This window comes from Phodopus roborovskii, unplaced genomic scaffold, assembly GCF_943737965.1.
Source record: "Phodopus roborovskii unplaced genomic scaffold, PHOROB, whole genome shotgun sequence".
Classification (NCBI taxonomy): Eukaryota; Metazoa; Chordata; class Mammalia; order Rodentia; family Cricetidae; genus Phodopus; species Phodopus roborovskii.
In genome coordinates this window covers 620,178-638,184 of record NW_026126637.1, presented here as the reverse complement: position 1 = coordinate 638,184, position 18,007 = coordinate 620,178, and the positions used below count along the sequence as shown (strand labels likewise).

General features: G+C 36.5%; 1 protein-coding gene across 1 annotated transcript; it reads left to right on the top strand.

Annotated features, from left to right (window-relative positions):
* The first annotated feature begins 953 nt into the window (after positions 1–953).
* Positions 954–10,039, top strand: LOC127239106 (vomeronasal type-1 receptor 2). The gene is made up of 2 exons (XM_051207895.1): positions 954–970; positions 9,106–10,039. The coding sequence occupies exons 1-2, from the start codon at positions 954–956 to the stop codon at positions 10,037–10,039; spliced, it is 951 nt and encodes a 316-aa protein (XP_051063852.1).
* The last annotated feature ends 7,968 nt before the right edge of the window (positions 10,040–18,007 follow it).

Genomic DNA, 18,007 nt, shown 5'->3' with positions numbered 1-18,007 from the left:
AAGAGGGGAAAAAAAAAAAACAAACAAAAGAGGAAGTATATATTTTTTTTTTATAAAACCCAAAAGAGAGGGCCCAAAAAAAGGGGGAGAGTTAGGAGGAAAAAGAGGAACAAATTTAAAAATTTTTTTTATTTATTTTTTTTTTTTTTTTTTTAGTTTTTTTTTTTTTTATTTTTTTTAAAAATATTTTTTTTTATAAAAAAAAAAAAAAAAGAAAGAAAATGATGCAGGCCCAGGTAACTTGTGACTTTTTTTGTTCTCTAAAAGATTTGTAGAGGAATATGAAAATCAGTTTAGGTAAACATAAAAACACAAATTGTAAATAGTACTGCCTGGAGAATTCTGAGCAGGGATATGATATTCATAGGATTCCAGATTATGTGGCTCATGTTGGATGTGATATGGTTTGCGTTGCTTTTCCTGGAGAATGTAAACAATCATCAGTTCATATAGGCATCAGTGACAAACCAAAGATAATATCCATCCATTTCTATGTGGTGAACCAGAGACCTTGTCAGACTTACGTATGGGAACATGTATAAGGCGTTACTTATGAGTATTGTGGGCCACCTAAAAGCACAAAGAGCCCCACTCGCAAGCTACACATGTAGACACCCCTTGCATTCTGCTAACCATTCACTCTCTTGTGAGGATCTCCCACATATAAATAGTCCTACTTTTATTTCATAATATTAACAGTCACAGGAAAAGCTCAGAGGAGAGCATTCCACAGCAATATCTAACTCCACAGGTCTCCAGGTTCTGCTAGTTGTCATTTTAAATCTGATGTCTGTGGCAGCCATGAAAAAATATTGTGAATAGATACATGACCTGATGGAGAGCAGCCACCTCCTCAAAGACTGTTAGTATTTCATGGCACCTTGGTTTGAGGCTCACATAGGTCTTTCATGGTTCTTTGGTTATGAGCTTTGGGTGTTTATGAGGTCAGGTTTATGAGGTCATGGTGGCAAAGCCAGTTTTCCTACCATTGTTTCTTTATTATAACTTGGGTAATTATGCACACGTGCAATATATTTTTGATCATATACATGTCATGAACCTTTTAGAATAAGTTTTGCTCTATCTTATAGTGCTGTTTGCTTTATGCCTCAGTTTTTTGTTTGAATATGTTATTGATGTTATATACACTGTTCTTTGTTGCTACTATCTGTGCTGTCTTCATTAGTTACTTGAATATTGGTACAGAGGATCATGGTATACTTAAAAACTCTGTACTATTCAGGAGTTAAGTTATGGTATATACCTATATTCCCAACACTCTGGAGACTGTGATGTGAGGTTTGGGACTTCAAAGCCAGCCTTAGTTACATGATGAGATTACTGAACAAAACCAATCAATCAACAACAACAGAAAGTGTCCAACAAAAATAAGACAAAAAGGTATGTGAGTTGTTTGGGATTCACCAAACAAAAAGTAAACACACTGACAAATATTTATTATTCATATACTTAGAAGCACCATACACTTTGATATTGGCAAACACATGTTCACTTGTGGACATATACACACATAGAGCAGATATTCCTATGTTAGTAGGAGACATCATGGCAACTATTACAGAAACCTCTTTGAAGGTTCCACTTTGTTGAATAAGTATATGAGTTGAAAATACTTTATGAGGATTTTTCTTCTCTACTAATAAAGCAATCACATATCTTCCTTTAAATTATTCCCACATCACCAAAGGAATATCCCTTGATTAACAGGATGGTGTTGTTACAGGAATCCTTGACTTTGAGTGATGTGGCTGTGGTATTCTCCTGGGAGGAGTGGCAGCTTCTGAACCATGCTCAGAAGGACCTGTACTGGGATGCCATGCTGGAGGTCTGCAGGAGTCTGGCATCAATGGGTAAGGGTCTTGAGGTATTTGGTGGACACCCAGCCAATATCTTTTCCTGTTTCTCAGTTTCTAAACATCTAAATTGTAGATTTTCAGACACTTTTATATCCATGGAAGGGGACAGTCTCTACTCTTCTGCAAGAGAAGAAGTCTGAAGTTACAGATGAGAATCCTGTTTAGTCTCTGAAACAGAACATTATGTTTTTTTTTTTTTTTTTTTTTTGGACATATTCTTGCTGTGATTCAAGACAACATTAAGGAGAAAGGGTTCATTTTGGCTTTCAATTCCAGAATGTTGCAGTCCATTTTAGTCTGCAGTCAGTGAAGGGGTTGGGTTGGAGTCAGCATTCCTGGTCACCTTATAATCCACACTCAGGATACAGAGGCCTCACAGGAAGTGGTAACAGATTATGAAGCTTCATTGTCAACCTCTGGTGATCTACTTTCTCTACTGAAGCTTTGCCTGCTAAAAGTTATTCCTGCCTTTCCCAAATATTATCGTCAGCTGGGATCCAGTATTCAAATCATGAGACAATGGGTTGCATTTCAGATTCAAACCACAGTACCAATCCATTTTGATTTATCTAAGTCTTCTGTCATTTTCCATGAACAGGATATCCATCCAGAAAATCAGATGTATGTTCCACACTGGACCCAGGAGAACCATGGACAATAGCAGATGAAGATGAAATCCACAGTCTAATCTGTCAAGGTGAGTGAGGGCCAGCAGAATCTTGTTCTGAATACACTGTGGGCATTAAAGCTACGGGTGGTCTTAACCTCTCTGCTGGTTTGAGGATATAGAGTGTACATTTCCATGTCTCTCCTTGACCATGTCAGAGCTCTTTTTCTAGTTGGAATGTGAAGGATACATATCCGTGTTTTCTCTTAGATCTCATTTGTACTCTATACACATCATAGTTTTGTTTTGTTATTTATATTCTTCCTAAGAATTGCAATTCATGTTTATCTACTTCACTGTGTCTCTGTCCATGTTCTCTTCCCCCTTGCTGTGAAATTCTTTTTTTTCCCTGGGCCCTGGGAAAAAGTACAGACACCACTGTGGTTCCATCACCTTCTTCTTGATATCAACAGCTGTCTGTTGTACTAGGGAATAATGATCAGTATTTAGACAGGTGTATGTTGTGTCCCTTGTAATTTCTTGGTCGTTTGCTGAGCATTTATGTCTCTTTAGCGTTATATATTTTAGTCAAAGTTTATTTTTATGATCACAGCACAACTTTATAAAGTTAGTTTTCTCTTTCCACCTTTACATCAGTTCTGATGATTGTCCAGATACATTGTTGGGTTTCAGTTACTTTTACCCACTATCTTGTTTTGAATAAGAATGTCCCCTATAGGCTCAGATAGTCAGTTGGTGTCACTATTTGGGGAAATTTAAAAGATGTTGCTATATTGAAGGAACTATGTCACTGGGGTCAGACTTCGAGAGTTTACAGCCTTAACCACTTTTAGCTGCCTTTCTCTGTTTCTAGGTTGTGTTTGAGGGTGTTAACTCTTAGTATCCTGCTCTTGCCTTTATGCTTTGTTGAACGATAAATAAAAGACTCAGAGACAGATATTGGGGTTCAAACTTCTTGCTGAAGATAACAAACACAAAGCTACTGTCCTCTAGCTTTTACCTCTAGCTCAGGCTGAACAGTGATTCTGGCTCCACCAAACCTCAGACTGCAACCCAGACTGCTATGCCATCCTCAAAATGGCTGGAAAATCCTGGGACTCAATTTCTTCTTTTCCTTCATGTGGCTGGAGAATGAATGCCAGCCCGTTCCTGTCTTAAATACCTCTCATGTGTCCTGGGATTCAAGTTGTGTGATCCCAAGTGCTAAGATCTTCTTTTTGTGAGCTGTTTCTCTTTTGGACTGGATCAATTTTGTGTAGTTCAGTGTTGCCTTGAACTAACAGAGATCCATCTACCTTTCAATCTTGAGTCCTGGGATTAAAGGTGCATGCCTGGCTTCTGTGGCTTGTGGCTGACTTTGTTTCCTGAATCCTTAAGATTTATTAAATCATATATAATATATCACTGAAATGCTTGCTACTGTCTCCCATACTTTCCTGCCGTGGTGGATTTTCATACCTCTTAACCATAATCTCAAATAAACTGCTTTCTTATAAATTATTTCAGACTATGGGGTTTCTTTTTCTTTTTAAAATTTGTATGTGTGTATTTTTGTGTTGTGGAATTTCTAACAATTCTTTCTAACGTCATATATCCAACAGTGACCTGTTGTATTCCTCACCTGTGAACCCTAAGTAAACCTTGCCATTGCAGGTGATGGTTACTAGACTGTCTATGGCACTGATAAATGTCACTATATATTAAAATATAAAATGTAGTTATGTTTCATTAATTGTGGTAAAGGAAATTGTATATTTACCTAACTTGAGTAATGAAGCATTTCATGCTATCCAAATTATGAAGTATAAAAGAAACATGTTCATTGTTCTCTATAATACCCGCTATATCTCCCCAGATACTCTGTTAATTTCCTGCTCTCTTTTCCATGTGTCTATCCCTACCAATGTCAGATATGCTTCTTGTCATATCATAAAACCACTAAGCCCTGCAAGCATCATGTTCTCTTTGTTATTTTCCTCAACCAATTATTCTCCCATAGCCTGTGGACATAACATCTTTTTTACTACTTTGGATCTAAGGAATCTCATTCTTTCTTCTGACTTCAGTGATGGCCCAAATTGATGGAGGTCTAGTACAGGACCACAAGTGAGAGACTCAAGTGGGTCTGTACATAACATATTATAGAGGTTGATAAATTCTTCAGGTGTGATCTTAATTACTTATTATCAATATAAACATGAGTCTGATATTGAAATAAATGCTATATGATGAGAAAAGCAGATCATCAGCCACATGATACTTAGGTGTCTGTTTTCTATGACAAAAATGGCTGAAATCCTATCTCTGCCTTGTCTAATATCTTCCTCGCTCCACCCAGCCTTATTGCTTACTGTCTTCTGTCTGCACAGTCATCCAGACCTCTATGGTTAAGAAGTGGCTAGGTCCACCATCTGATCTCCAGGCAAGGTTTATTTGTCAGGACACATAAGAAATATCACACAACAAATTCTGAGATCCTGTAAAGCTTTGCACTTCTCATGTTTGACTAATTCAACCTGTCCTTTGTGGTTGTGTTGCCTTCTGGATTAGACCCGAGTTCATTCCACTCCAAGACACTATTCACTTTCATAATTCTGAATGCATATGATCTACTCCTGTTCTCTATAAAAATATTATATATCTTCTACCTTAGGTATAGATTAGGTAGTAGAGAATGTGCCTAGCCAGGCAAGAATGTTTTATGCATAAATTATGATCCTGAATTTTTCTCTGTCTTTTTCTACTTGGGACATTTTGAGAATTATTCTTTGCTTGTAATAACTCCTACAGGTTTCTGTGTTCCTAACTTATTCTAAAGAATTACTAAGCACAAAGTGAGCTCCAAGTCATAGGCTTTAGTGTGTTGGAATTGATGTTGGTCTTGTGTAGATGGTATCTCTCTCATTTCTATGGTGGCCTAAATCCAGGAAAGCAAAGTGCTTTATAGAATAAAAATTTTCTATGTTTGCTTTTTATGCCTTTTCAATAAATGCTAAAGAGTGAATCCAGTGTTCCAATCAGTGTTTAGCAAGAGAAAGTGGCAATTTTTTTATGTGAAATTTTTGGATACATTTGATGTCATTTGTGATGAATGATTACATATATAAATTCCTTTAGGATAGGTCTCTGTTCAGACTTGTAGTTGTTGTGTAACTTACAAGTCTAACTTATGCAATTTTCACATAATTATGTGCAGATTATTTGCATTGAGTTCAATAGAACTCAATAGAAAGGATTATGATGTCACTCTTTCTCTTCCACTTGTACTTCAGTAAAATTTCCAGAACTCATGATTAAATTTGATCAGTGGGGTGTTCTGAAAGAGAGCAGCACTAGGATTCAAAAGTTAATAATTAACTTGATTTGTTTAGGAGGTCACACAGAAGACTAGCCACATCCAAAGAGACAAATAAATCTTACAGGACTTTCTTACATGAGATTTTGGTACTCTCTGGACCTTCCATCCTACTCAGCCATCAGGGATCAGGATAATGTATAAACCTCTGTAAATACACTTTCCCATTGGATAAACTTACAAAGAACTCATCAGTGTATTTGGCAATAATCAACTGTAAAATTCCAGAAAAGTTCTTGGTTCCCCAAGGTAGCTCTGTCATCATTACTGCAGATGAGATAAAGTTGAATTCCTGAAGGGAGTTGAAGTCATAGATAAATGTATCTTTATCTTAGGGATGGACTGCCTTTTTCATCCATAGTATTGGTTGTCATGTCAGTAGCTTCATATTGAGCTGAAAGTTTTTCAGTGGAAAGATTTGGGTGAGAATAATGTTTTTCATTCCCAAAGGCAACTAAAGCAAGGAATGGATCTATGGTAAGTGTATACCTCTTAAAATTTATTTTTTGTTTAAACAGAAATATATAAATTTAGTCAAGGGGTAGGGAGGCTTTTTGAGATTTAAGCCACTTAGTAAGTAGTAAATAGTGTCCTTGAATTTATACTAATTCTTGATGAAGCAAAAGTGTAACTAAATCCTCTCTCAGGGTGCCTGTTGAAAACTGAGAAACCTAATGAAATCAGATTTGGAAGTTGCTTTGGGATTATGTTAATTACATCAGTTAGGTTTCCAGTTATTGTTCACATGAATTACATTAATTTTGCAACATGATAATCATAAATTTTGGAAAATGACTTGGTGTTTATAAATAGACACGAGGAATAGAACTATTAAAATATTTTCTCCAAGTGCCTGGGAAAATGTTTCTAGACAATACTACATCTGTGATTGGACAGAACATTTGTCTTCCTTAACATTCAGTATTTTTTCATCTTCAACTTGGGAAAACTGTGTTAAAGTGAAGATGGCAATGTCAGTTTGAGTCTTGCAAAACTCTAGCACACATACAGTTTTTCCATTTTTTTCCCTGTATTCCCAATTATCACTATGTTTTGAGGTCATTACAATCTCTGGATGGGATTTAATTACTTAGGTTTCCAGAATTTAGAGCCTCATACTTGTCAGACAAGAGTTTAAATTTGGCTTTCTTCCATAGGCCACACCATATTTACTCCTTGGTCTTCTATTCATGCAATTCTTATGATTTCATATCATACAAATTTTAAAGTGATATTTTTAATTGATAAGTTGTTTTTATATCTTGATTTATTACTAATAGCTTGAATTGACCAAGGCATTAGTAAATAAAGCTTTTATATGGAAATGAGTTATAACTTAAGATCTTGCTGTGTGTACATGTCCCTGCATCTGTGTGAAGGACCTTGCATTCAGGGGTATATGGACATATGTGAGAGACTGGAATCAAAGAAAAACTCAGACATTTTTAAATCTTGTTTTTATGGAGTGGGACATGTCCTCTCACACATCTGACATTCTCAGGAAATATTATACTTTCTTGTAAGCCTGACACAGAGATCTGTTTCTAACTGACTCTGCCACTTCCTTAATATTTGATTTATAACTGTGTGCTTCAGCCTCCATGTCTTTATGTGAATTTTGGAGATTGAAGTTGGGTCCTCATTTTGTCAGTAAGAACTGTAATAGCTTAACTATCTTCACTGGCAACTCATGCTCATAGAATGAAGATGAAATCTTGGATATTTCCTATCTTCTTTGCATTGTCCTTTCTTCCCTACAGTTACTGGTAGTTCTGTTCCTTACCTTTAATTCTCAAATACAGGTTGCATTCCATAGCTGAATATCATCTTCAAGGTGTCTACAACATGTTGACATCTCTTGTGTTAAAACGTATGTCTGTGAATTGTGTATTGTGTATTTTTATATAGTCACAGATTATAAATGAAAGTCACCTTATTAAGTCAAACATAGATCAAGAAAGTGAATATTGACTTGATGTGTCAACCTAGACATCCCTGGACTGAGGCAGGATGATTGTTGCACATTTCTGGACAGCTTCCATTACTGAAGAAGATCCTGTCTGAAAATACATGCACCTAATAGAAAAAGATTTTATAAAGTAGCTTCCTTTGGATTTATGTCATTGCATCAATACTAGAATTCTATTGGCAGATTATTGGCAGGAGTGGAAATTACTAGAGGTAGGTTCATGTGTCTGCTAAGCATTGAAAGACCAGAATACTGCTTCCATGTATTGATCTTTGCATAATTTGAATATTAGAGCAAGATCTCTTAAAATTTCAAAATGTATTTCACTGCATTTGAGTGCTGGAATGCACTCCTAATTTCATTTGAATTGCTGCCTAGGATGACATTGCTTTAGCATCAATCAATCACATCATTGCTATTGTACAGGTTTGTTTTTCTTTGCTTTTAATTCATTCATTGGATTGAGTTCCGAGCATTATCTATGAAGATTCATCTGGTCCATAAAAGCTAGGTTGATTACACAAAGGTGTACACCTGTTCTGCATAATCACAGCCTCTCATCTGGGAAGCTGTTTAAAGTAATGTGAACATTATAGCCAGGATTCTTATTTCAACACATGCTTATTGAGTGCTACTATTTCTTATGACTCATGTTTCTCATTTCTCATGCTGAGTGATCAACCAGATAAGGGATCAGATAGGAACATTGAGCATTCTTCCAGGATGTATTATTCACAAATTATTGCCTTTTTCTATCTAATTTGTATTTGTACCATTCACCTGTTCTCTTTCCACTATGTTAGATAACAATTCTTTATGCAGACTGTGTCAGTCCTCTCTGCTTTCATTTAAACTCTACACCACCATTCTTACATATGTATGTGTAGGGGATGGAATTTAAGAACTTGTGTTAATGTAACATTATCTACTTCATCATTTTCACCTAATCAAATTGAGTTTCATTTTGTACTCTCTGGTCATTGCTTCTTCCAGGATATCTTTGCTCTATACTTAGTGCTGACTTTTGTGAGAAATATAATGGCAACTTGCAACATAAATACCTGCATTTGAAGACTTCAGCAGATATTATTGACTATTGGATTTGGTGTTAAAATAACTGTGACAGGCAGTGTGGAAAGGAACTATTTGTGCTAACCACCTTGGATTATCAGCTAATACGATTTTTCTTTTCTTTTTTGCATTTGTGACATCAGGTTAACAGGAACATCTTAGCAATACAAATTCAAAATTATTCAATAAGTACTGACTGCCATCCTATTTTGAAGAAAGTTTTGCTCAGTAACAAAATGGACCCCAGGAATTTAGGTATAGGAATAATATTGTTTATACAGAATACAGTTGGAATTCTGGGAAATGTCTTTCTTCTGTCCTACTACCTATTTATTTATTACAAGAAACACAAAGTAAAGCCCTTGGATTTAATTCTCATGCATCTGGTCATGATTAACTTCTTGATCATTCTCTCTAAAGGAATGAGCAACACAAGGACAGCCTTTGGGTTGAAAAACATCTTCAACGATTGGAGCTACCAACTTTTTATGTATATGCTAAGAGTTTTCCGGAGCATGTCCATTGATACCACCTGTCTCTTGAGTCTCTACTCAGTTATCATCATCAGCCCTAGAAACTCCTGTTGGAAGAATCTTAGAGCCAAATCTCTCAGGGACATTGGTCTATACATTTCTCTCTGCTGGGTCTTGAACATCATGGTAAATGTTGTTTTCCCCTTATACATGTCCATAAAATCAAAGAGGAAAAACATAACAAAAGAGACAGAGTTTGAACTGTATACTGTTGTAGGTCATGACAAAATCACAGTCTCCTTATATGTAGCATTCTTTGTGTATCCTGAACTTCTATTTTCTGTCCTGATCATCTGGTCCAGCATCTCAATGACTGTCTTTTTGTATAGGCACAAACAGCGAGTTCAACATATTCGCAGCACTTGTGCTTTCCACAGTAACTCCCCTGAATCCAGAGCCACCCAGAACATCCTTGTCCTTGTGTTTACCTTTCTGGCTTTTTATACACTCTCTACCATCTCACATGGTTACAATGCTCTGTTGTCTGGTGACAATTGGTGGCTGATGAATATCACGATCATTATAACTTTGTGCTTTCCCACTTTTAGCCCATTTTTACTGATGAGTAGATCTTCCACTCTCTCCCGATTCTGCTTTTTTGAATAAAGTATACAGATTCCACTAATGTTACTACAGCTATTTAAATTGTATGCTTTTTCAGAATACACTTTTTAAAAAAGAAAAAAATACAAAAATTTTTTGGGGAAGAGATTTCTTTGCTTAAGATAAATCTCAAATAAACTGGTGAAAACTTTCTAGTAGTGAAGCTTTCATCCAATTCCAGCAAACTCTTAGCATCAAGGTCTTTACATCCTTTATGTGAGATATTCCCAAGCCTGTTCCAGCACTTTAGTGTTTCAAGCCCTTGTTATGGATAAGCTCCAATTCACCTTTCCTGTAGCTGCTCCAGAGTTACCAGCCATAGTCTGCCATGAACCAAGTCATAGCTATACTCTATAACATATGAAAGTCAGAAGCATAACTCTCACAGGACTAAGTAAAAAACATGTGATTAAGAAAGATTTAGGTATCTTCACAAGGTTTGAGTGAAGATTTATAACAGTGCAAGCAAGCCATGTTGCTTTTCTATGTATGCATCAATTATTCAGCACTCTTTTTAGAATAATGAAAAATGTTTTTCTCCTATATTCCTCCAACCCCAACAATGAGACTTTCCCCTCAGTGGAAGATGCTGCCTCTTTTGGTCTTCATTATGGGTAGAAAAGGCGGAGCTCATTTGATATAGAGCAGACAAGTCTGTGGAGTTTCCAAAAGCATTCCAAATTCCCAATATAGTTACAACACTATATTGAAAGTGCCCAAAAGTGGGTGAAGATAAGAAGAGAGCAGATACAAGAGACATTGGAATAAGACATTGAAAAGAGGTGAGATATCATGTGTTATTGTGAAAGTTTCAGAGTTCTTACAGGAGTTAGGTGTAGTAGGAGGTAGTTCTCTCACCTGACAGTTCCCAAATAAGGACTTTGGGAGCACATTCCCCATGGAGGGGTACTCTCTTAGCCTAGAGTCAGGAGGGAGGGCCTAGACCCTACTCAAAATGGCTTGACAGATTTTGATGATCCTTCCTGGAAGGCATCACCCTCCCTGTGGATTGGGTGGGGAATGGGATGGGAGGAGGGGTCAGGGGGCATGGGAGGGAGGGAGAGGGAACTGGGATCAATATTTAAAATAAAAAATAATAAATATATGTAAAATACAAAATTTTAAAGAAAAAAAAGATGGGAATCAAAGAAGCTTGTTATAGAGTTTGCTTTCAACATGGCCGACTGTATTTTGGGCAAGAAACTGCTCTTGCCTGGATTGTTTGACTGTATGATGTATAAACTGGACATGCAGGACCCACAGAAAAGTGACTGCTGAACTTGAAAAAACAAGATGGAGAAGTCCTGCAGACTGCCTTCTTCATTGAAAAGTCTTCCAGATGTTCTTCATGACACAGAGAAAAAATGACTGACAAACTGCCAATACAGATGGGACAGTTTGTAGTTCCCTGCTTCACTGAGCAGTCTGCCAGACACTCTAGGCCTGTAGGCTAAACATGGATGCCCTAACATTACAGAGCAACTTTGGGTGACTGTCTAGGCAATGGGATATCTCTGTCAATTCTAGAGTTTACCTATTATTCTTCTGAGGTCCTTGATGGAGTTGAAAACAGAAACAGCAGGCTTCATTTGGCAAGATTCAGCAGTCTTCTTTAAGCTTATCTCCTGCTAGCCCAGTTAGGACAGCATGTCCAAGGTCAGCAGTCAAGGTAGGGGCAGTTCTTTGCCCAAGAGGCCAGTAGCCGAGGTGAGAGAAAACTCCAGATGGAGTTTCTTTGATGCCTGTCTTCCTTTCCGAAGTAATTGGTGTTACCAGGAGCAGTTCATGTCTCTGTCCTGAAAAACCCTAAACCATTTTAAATGTCTTATTGTGTAGGTCTTTGAAAGGTTTGAATAATACCTATTGATTTGAAATATATCTCTATGAGGTTTGACTAACATAGGTGATTATCTATAAAATATTTAACGATACATTACATTTTGAAATGAGCTGAATAAACACAATAATAAACAAGAGGAGAGATATACATATGACAAAATTGACCTTAAATTTCTGTCAATAAACCAAAATCGATGCCAATACCAAGTTTTCATTTCTATATTATAGTGTATTGGTATTAGCTCTCTTTTGAATTTCTGATAGAATTCGACTGGAAACCAGCACTTTTGATGATTGTTTCTACATCAGTAGGGGTTATATGTCTATTTAAATTGCTTATCTAGTCTTGATTTAATTTTGGTAAATGATATATATCCAGAAAATTGTTCATTTCCTTTAAATTTTTGAATTTTGTGATGTACAGGTTTTCAAAATATGGCCTGATGATTCTCTGGATTTCCTCAGTGTATGTTGTTATTTCTCCCTTTCCAGTTTTGATTTTGTTAATTTGCATATTCTCTGCCTTTTGGTTAGTTTGGATAAAAGTTTGTCTATCTTGTTGATTTTCTCAAAGAACTAACTCTGTTTCATTGAATCATTGTATTGTTTTCTTAGTTTCCACATTATTGATTTCAGCCCTCAATTTGATTATTTCCTGGCATCTATTCCTCCTGGTTGAGTTTGCTTTTTTTTTTTTTTTTTTTATTCTAGAGCTTTCAGGTGTGCTGTTAAATCTGTTATGTGAGTATTCTCCAGTTTCTTCATGTGGGCACTTAGTGTTGCCAATTTTCCTCATAGCACTGCTTTCAAATTGTCCCATAAGTTTAGATATGTTTTGCCTGTATTTTCATTGAATTCTAGGAAGTCTTTAATTTTTTTTCTTCCTTGCTATAGGGGTGATGCATTGTGCATTGTCCAATTTCTATGAATTTGTAGGGTTTCTGTAGTTTGTATTGTTGTTGAATTATAACATTAAGCCGTGGTGATCTGATAAGATACAGGGAGATATTCCAGTTGTTTTGTATATGTTGAGGTTTGCTTTGTCGCTGAGTATGTGGTTGACTTTAGAGAAGGTTCCATATAGTGCTGAGAAGAAGGTATATTTTTTTGTGTTTGAACAGAATATTGTATATGTGTATGTTAAATCCAACTGATTCACAATCTCTGTTAGTTCCTTTATTTCTTTGTTAAGTTCCTGTCTAGCAGTCCTGTCCAGGGGTAACAGTGGGAAGTTGAAGTCTCCCATTATAAATGTGTAGGCTTTTATGTATGATTTAAGTTTTACTGATGCTTCTTTTATGAATATGGGCACATAGCGACTCAGAATTGAGACTTTGTTCTGATGGATTTTTCCTGTGATGAATATGAAATAACCTTCTTCATCTATTTTGATTAGTTTCCATTTGAAATCTTCTTTGCTAGATATTTGGACAACTACCTATATTTTTGTGAGTGTAGCTAACTTTGTTGGGTTAGAATTTTCCTTTCACTACTTTCTATAGGGCTGGATTTGTGGATATGTATTTTTTAAATCTGGTTTTGTCATGGAATATCTTGTTTTCTCCATGTATAATGATGGAGAGCCGTGCTGGGTATAATAGTCTGGGCTGACATCTGTGGTCTCTTAGTGTTTGTAGAACATCTATCCAGGACCTTCTGGCTTTCAGAGTTTCCATGGAGAAGTCAGGTGTAATTTTGATAGGTTTGCCTTTATATGGTACTTAGCCTTTTTTCATTTGCCACTTTTAATATTCTTTATTTTGTATGTGTGACGCTTTAATTATTATGTGGCGAGGGTACTTTATTTGTGGTCCACTCTATTTGGTGTTCTGTAAGCTTCTTGTACTTTCATGGGCATGTCTTTCTTTAGGTTGGAAAAGTTTTCTTCTGTGATTTTGTTAAATACATATTCTGCATCTTTGAGTTGGGTTTCTTCACCTTCTCCACATCTGTTATTCTTAGGTTTGATCTTTTCATGGTGGCCCCTATTTCCTGAATATTTTGTGTTAGGGATTTGTTGGACTTAAGATTATCTTTGGTCAATAAATCTATTTCACCCAGTGTACCCTCAATGCCTGTGATTGTCTCTTCCATCTCTTTTGTTCTGTTGGTTGTGCTTGCATCTGTAGTTCCTGATATTTACCAAGATTTTCTATTTCCAGCATTTCCTCAGACTATGTTTTCCCTTTTTAAATTATCTCTATTTCAGATTTCAAAACTTGCATTGTTTGAATTGTTTCTTGCAATTTTTGGTTTGTCCTTTCTTTTCTTTAAAGGATTTTCTCATTTCCTCTTTAAGGGTCTCTATCATCTTCACAAAATTATTCTTAAGGTCATTCTCTTCTGCTTTGTCTGTATTGGGATGTTCAGGTCTTGCTGGTGTAGAGCCCCTAGACTCTGGTGGCATGATATTGGTTTTTATGTTGTTTAAAGTGTCCTTATATTGTGATATTCCCATTCTTTCTTCCAGTGGATACAGGTGGTGTCTGAGAGATTCTCTTTCCAGGTGGGTTGAGGCAGGGCTAGCACTGCAATGTCAACAGACTCTGGATTGTTTCATTCACCTGGGGTTTGTCAACCTGTCTCTCCTCTGAGTAGGGGCAGGACTAGCACAGTAATGTCAGCAGACTCTGGATTGTTTGATATGTTGGGAGCAAGTCGATCTGCCCAAAATCCCCAGACCAGGAGATCCCAAAGAGGGGAAACATAAGTCAAGCCCGAAACAGGGGCCCATTCTCACCTCCTCTCTGAGTGGGGATAGGACTAGCACAGCCTTGTCAGAAGACTCTGGATTGCTTGGGCCACAGGGGGTGAGTTGACCTGCCTACAGTTACCAGGCCAGGACATCCCAAAGAGCTTAAGGTCACTTTTTATATGCACATTTCTACTTTTATTTAGGTATTGTGTTTATACAGCTCTTTTAAAAATGGAATGTATAATTAAATACAGATTATACGTCATCAAACTTATAGTTTTGTTACTTAGGTTTTCTAGATATACACAGATATATTTCAAATGAATAGGTATTCTTCAAAACCTTTCAAAGACCTATAAATTATGGCATTTAAAATGGTTTATTAGGGGTTTTCATGATAATGAAAACACACACAACTGTTCCTGGCAATTCTATGTGTTTCAGATGAGCACCAACCTCAAAAGCCATTTATTTTTAACTTTCAGGCATTTTCAAGTCCTTATAAAAATGAATGCCTCTGTCCATTAGTCTGTGAGTGGTGACCCATATCTTATGACTCTGTAGTCTCCGTCCTTTTACACCTGTCTCTTTTATCCACCTACCATCTATTTTCATATTTATCATTTCTCAACAAGTTATAATTTGTTTACTGATACAGATTGGAGATGAAATAACTACAAACTTACTACATATTTTTTTACAGTTTGTTCTAAATTGATGATATCACACAGGGAGTCTGTGGAAATTCAATAGAGAGAATAGATCAGAAGTGGTTTGATATTGGGGAGCAGGTCCTTGCAAGCATAAGATGATTCTTAATCAGTTTCATCTATCTTTGTGCAGTAATCTTGCATCACAGAACTGGCTATTTGCTATATCCTACCTTCCAGTCTCAGATATGTGCTTATTTATCAGAAACTCTTCAATCTTTGCTGGTATTGATGCTACTGTTGCCATCATGGCTAGAAGCTCCAGGTTCATGTGTGCTGGGCAGATAACAAGAAAGTTTAAAATAAAAATAAATTTCAAAATATTTCAGCACCTTTGCTGAAGAAATGCTAAAAACTCCACAGCTTAATGATGTCCCAACATCATATGCATTTATCAATGTTCAACTTTTGATGTAAACCCTAGGAAGAGAAATGACTTCCTTAGGTACTGCACTAGACTATGGGTCTCTTTTCACTACAACATTGACTTTATTCCATGCTTTGAGAGCACTTTATCCTGTCTTTTGAGCAATACTGTTCCTATAATGATGGGAAATGTCATTCTGTAAATATGTTTCTCATACTGGTTAATGAATAAAGCACTGTTGGCCAATAGGAAAGCAAGATATGTGGGACTAGGAGACAAGGAGGATTCGAGGAAGTAGTAGGGAAGAGTCAGCATGTAGAGACTGGAGAGAGCAGATGCCAGCCCCTCTCTCCAGTAAGATGAGACCATGTGGAAATACTTAGATTAATAGAAATGGGTTAAGACAGAGCTAGCCAATAAGAAACAAGTAACTGGCCAACAGAATTATATCAAATATAGAGTCTCTGTGTGTTAATTGGGGCTGGCGCTCTGGTGGGTCCAGGCTGGCAGAAAAAACCTTACTCCTTACACTATAATGTCTACTGAACTATGAGAATGAGGAATTGTGCCTTTGTGGCTCCATTTCTTGCCAGTTTACTGTCTTCCCAATATCTGTATCCTCCAACTTCACTTTCTTGTTCTCCTGGTCCCTTTTTTTCATGTTGAGCCTGGCATTGCATTTGAGCTAAACTCATTTAGCCTATTTATAATATGATGATGCACTTGTGTCTCTTTTATTTTTTTTTCCCCTTTGCACAACATCTTAATGGTTCAGGCTCTGCACATCAATCCAAGCCTACTCTTCTCTGTTTGCTTGCACATCCTTCTCATTTTGAACTCTCACATTTACTCTATATCACTGCCCAAAACATCACAGTATTCAACAATTATCAATGGTTTCTAGAGATCCTATGAGTATGAATATTTATACAAATGAATCCATGATGAGAGCAAATAACAAAAATGAGAATCATTTTCTTCAAGATATCAAACCAGTCAAAATAAACTTTCAAGAATTGTTCTCTGAGATTTTTTTTCAAAGTCATTGCTGGCTCACTAGTGCCATCTAGAGGCTAATTTTCTACAGTCTCTATAATGGAAAAGATGTTGCATTCAGTGACACCTCACATTAGAGACATTGTTTTAAGACTATAATGAGATAAATGGCAGAACTCATTAGTGCCTTTGAGATCCATTAGTTACTCAATTATTGGAGCAGGTTTCTAGCCTGCTCCTTAATCTGGGTTCAGCTAGCATAAACCAGTGTATAGTACTGATACAATATTTCAGTCAATGGGCAATGCCATTTACCTGTAGTGATTTTCTGCTACACATAAAATTATAAACATAGTTGACACTTTTTTATGCAAGTCAAAGAAGTAATTATCAAATTTTTATCTACATAAGGGATTTATAAAAGTTCTAAACACCATTTTCTTCATCAGCTTTTCTCACAGAGAAGAATTCACTTTCCAAGCATTAATGTTTTACAAACAGCTTCCCACAGACCCCCAGTCTGGTCCCAGAGCCACAGCAGCCCCAAATAACACACAGAGACAGTGTATTGATATAAAGCTGCTGGCCTGTTCTTATTGGCTAGCTCTGTCTTAAATATTAACCCATTTCTATTAATCTAAGTGTTTCCATGTGGTCTTATCTTCCCGGAGAGAGGATCCAAAGTTCTGCTACATATTGAATCCCCTCCTACCTCTCCCTGAAACTTCCTTATCTACTAGTCTTTCCTATCTTGCTTTCCTATTGGCCAACAGGGCTTTATTCGTTAACCAATAAGAGAAACATATTTACAGAATGACATCTCCCATCATTGTTGCTTATCAAGCCTTCCTTCTTTGATCACTTTGTCCCAATGCTGAGACACTGGGTATTTAAATGAGTTATTTTTTTGTGAAGAATTTCAAATGAAAAAAAATACAAAAATGTAATCATTCAGTGTGATGTTGGCTGTCAGTTTGATGTATATTGCCTTTATTAGGTTTAGGTACATTCATGTTATCCCTTATTTCTCCAAATCCCTTATCATGAAGGGGTGTTGAATTTTTTGAAGGCATTTTCAGCATCTACTGAGATGATCATGTGGTTTTTCTTTTTCATTTTATTTATATGGTAGATTACATTGATGGATTTTCGTATGGTGAACCATCCCTGCAACTCTGGTATGAAGCCTGTTTGATCATGTTGAATGATTTTTATGATGTGTTCTTGGATTCTATTTGCCAGTATTGTATTGAGTATTTTCATGAGGGATTTTTGCCTGTAGTTCTCTTTCTTAGTTGTGTCTTTGTGTGGTACCAAGATAATTGTAACCTCATAAAAATGTTTGGCAATGATCCTTCTGCTTA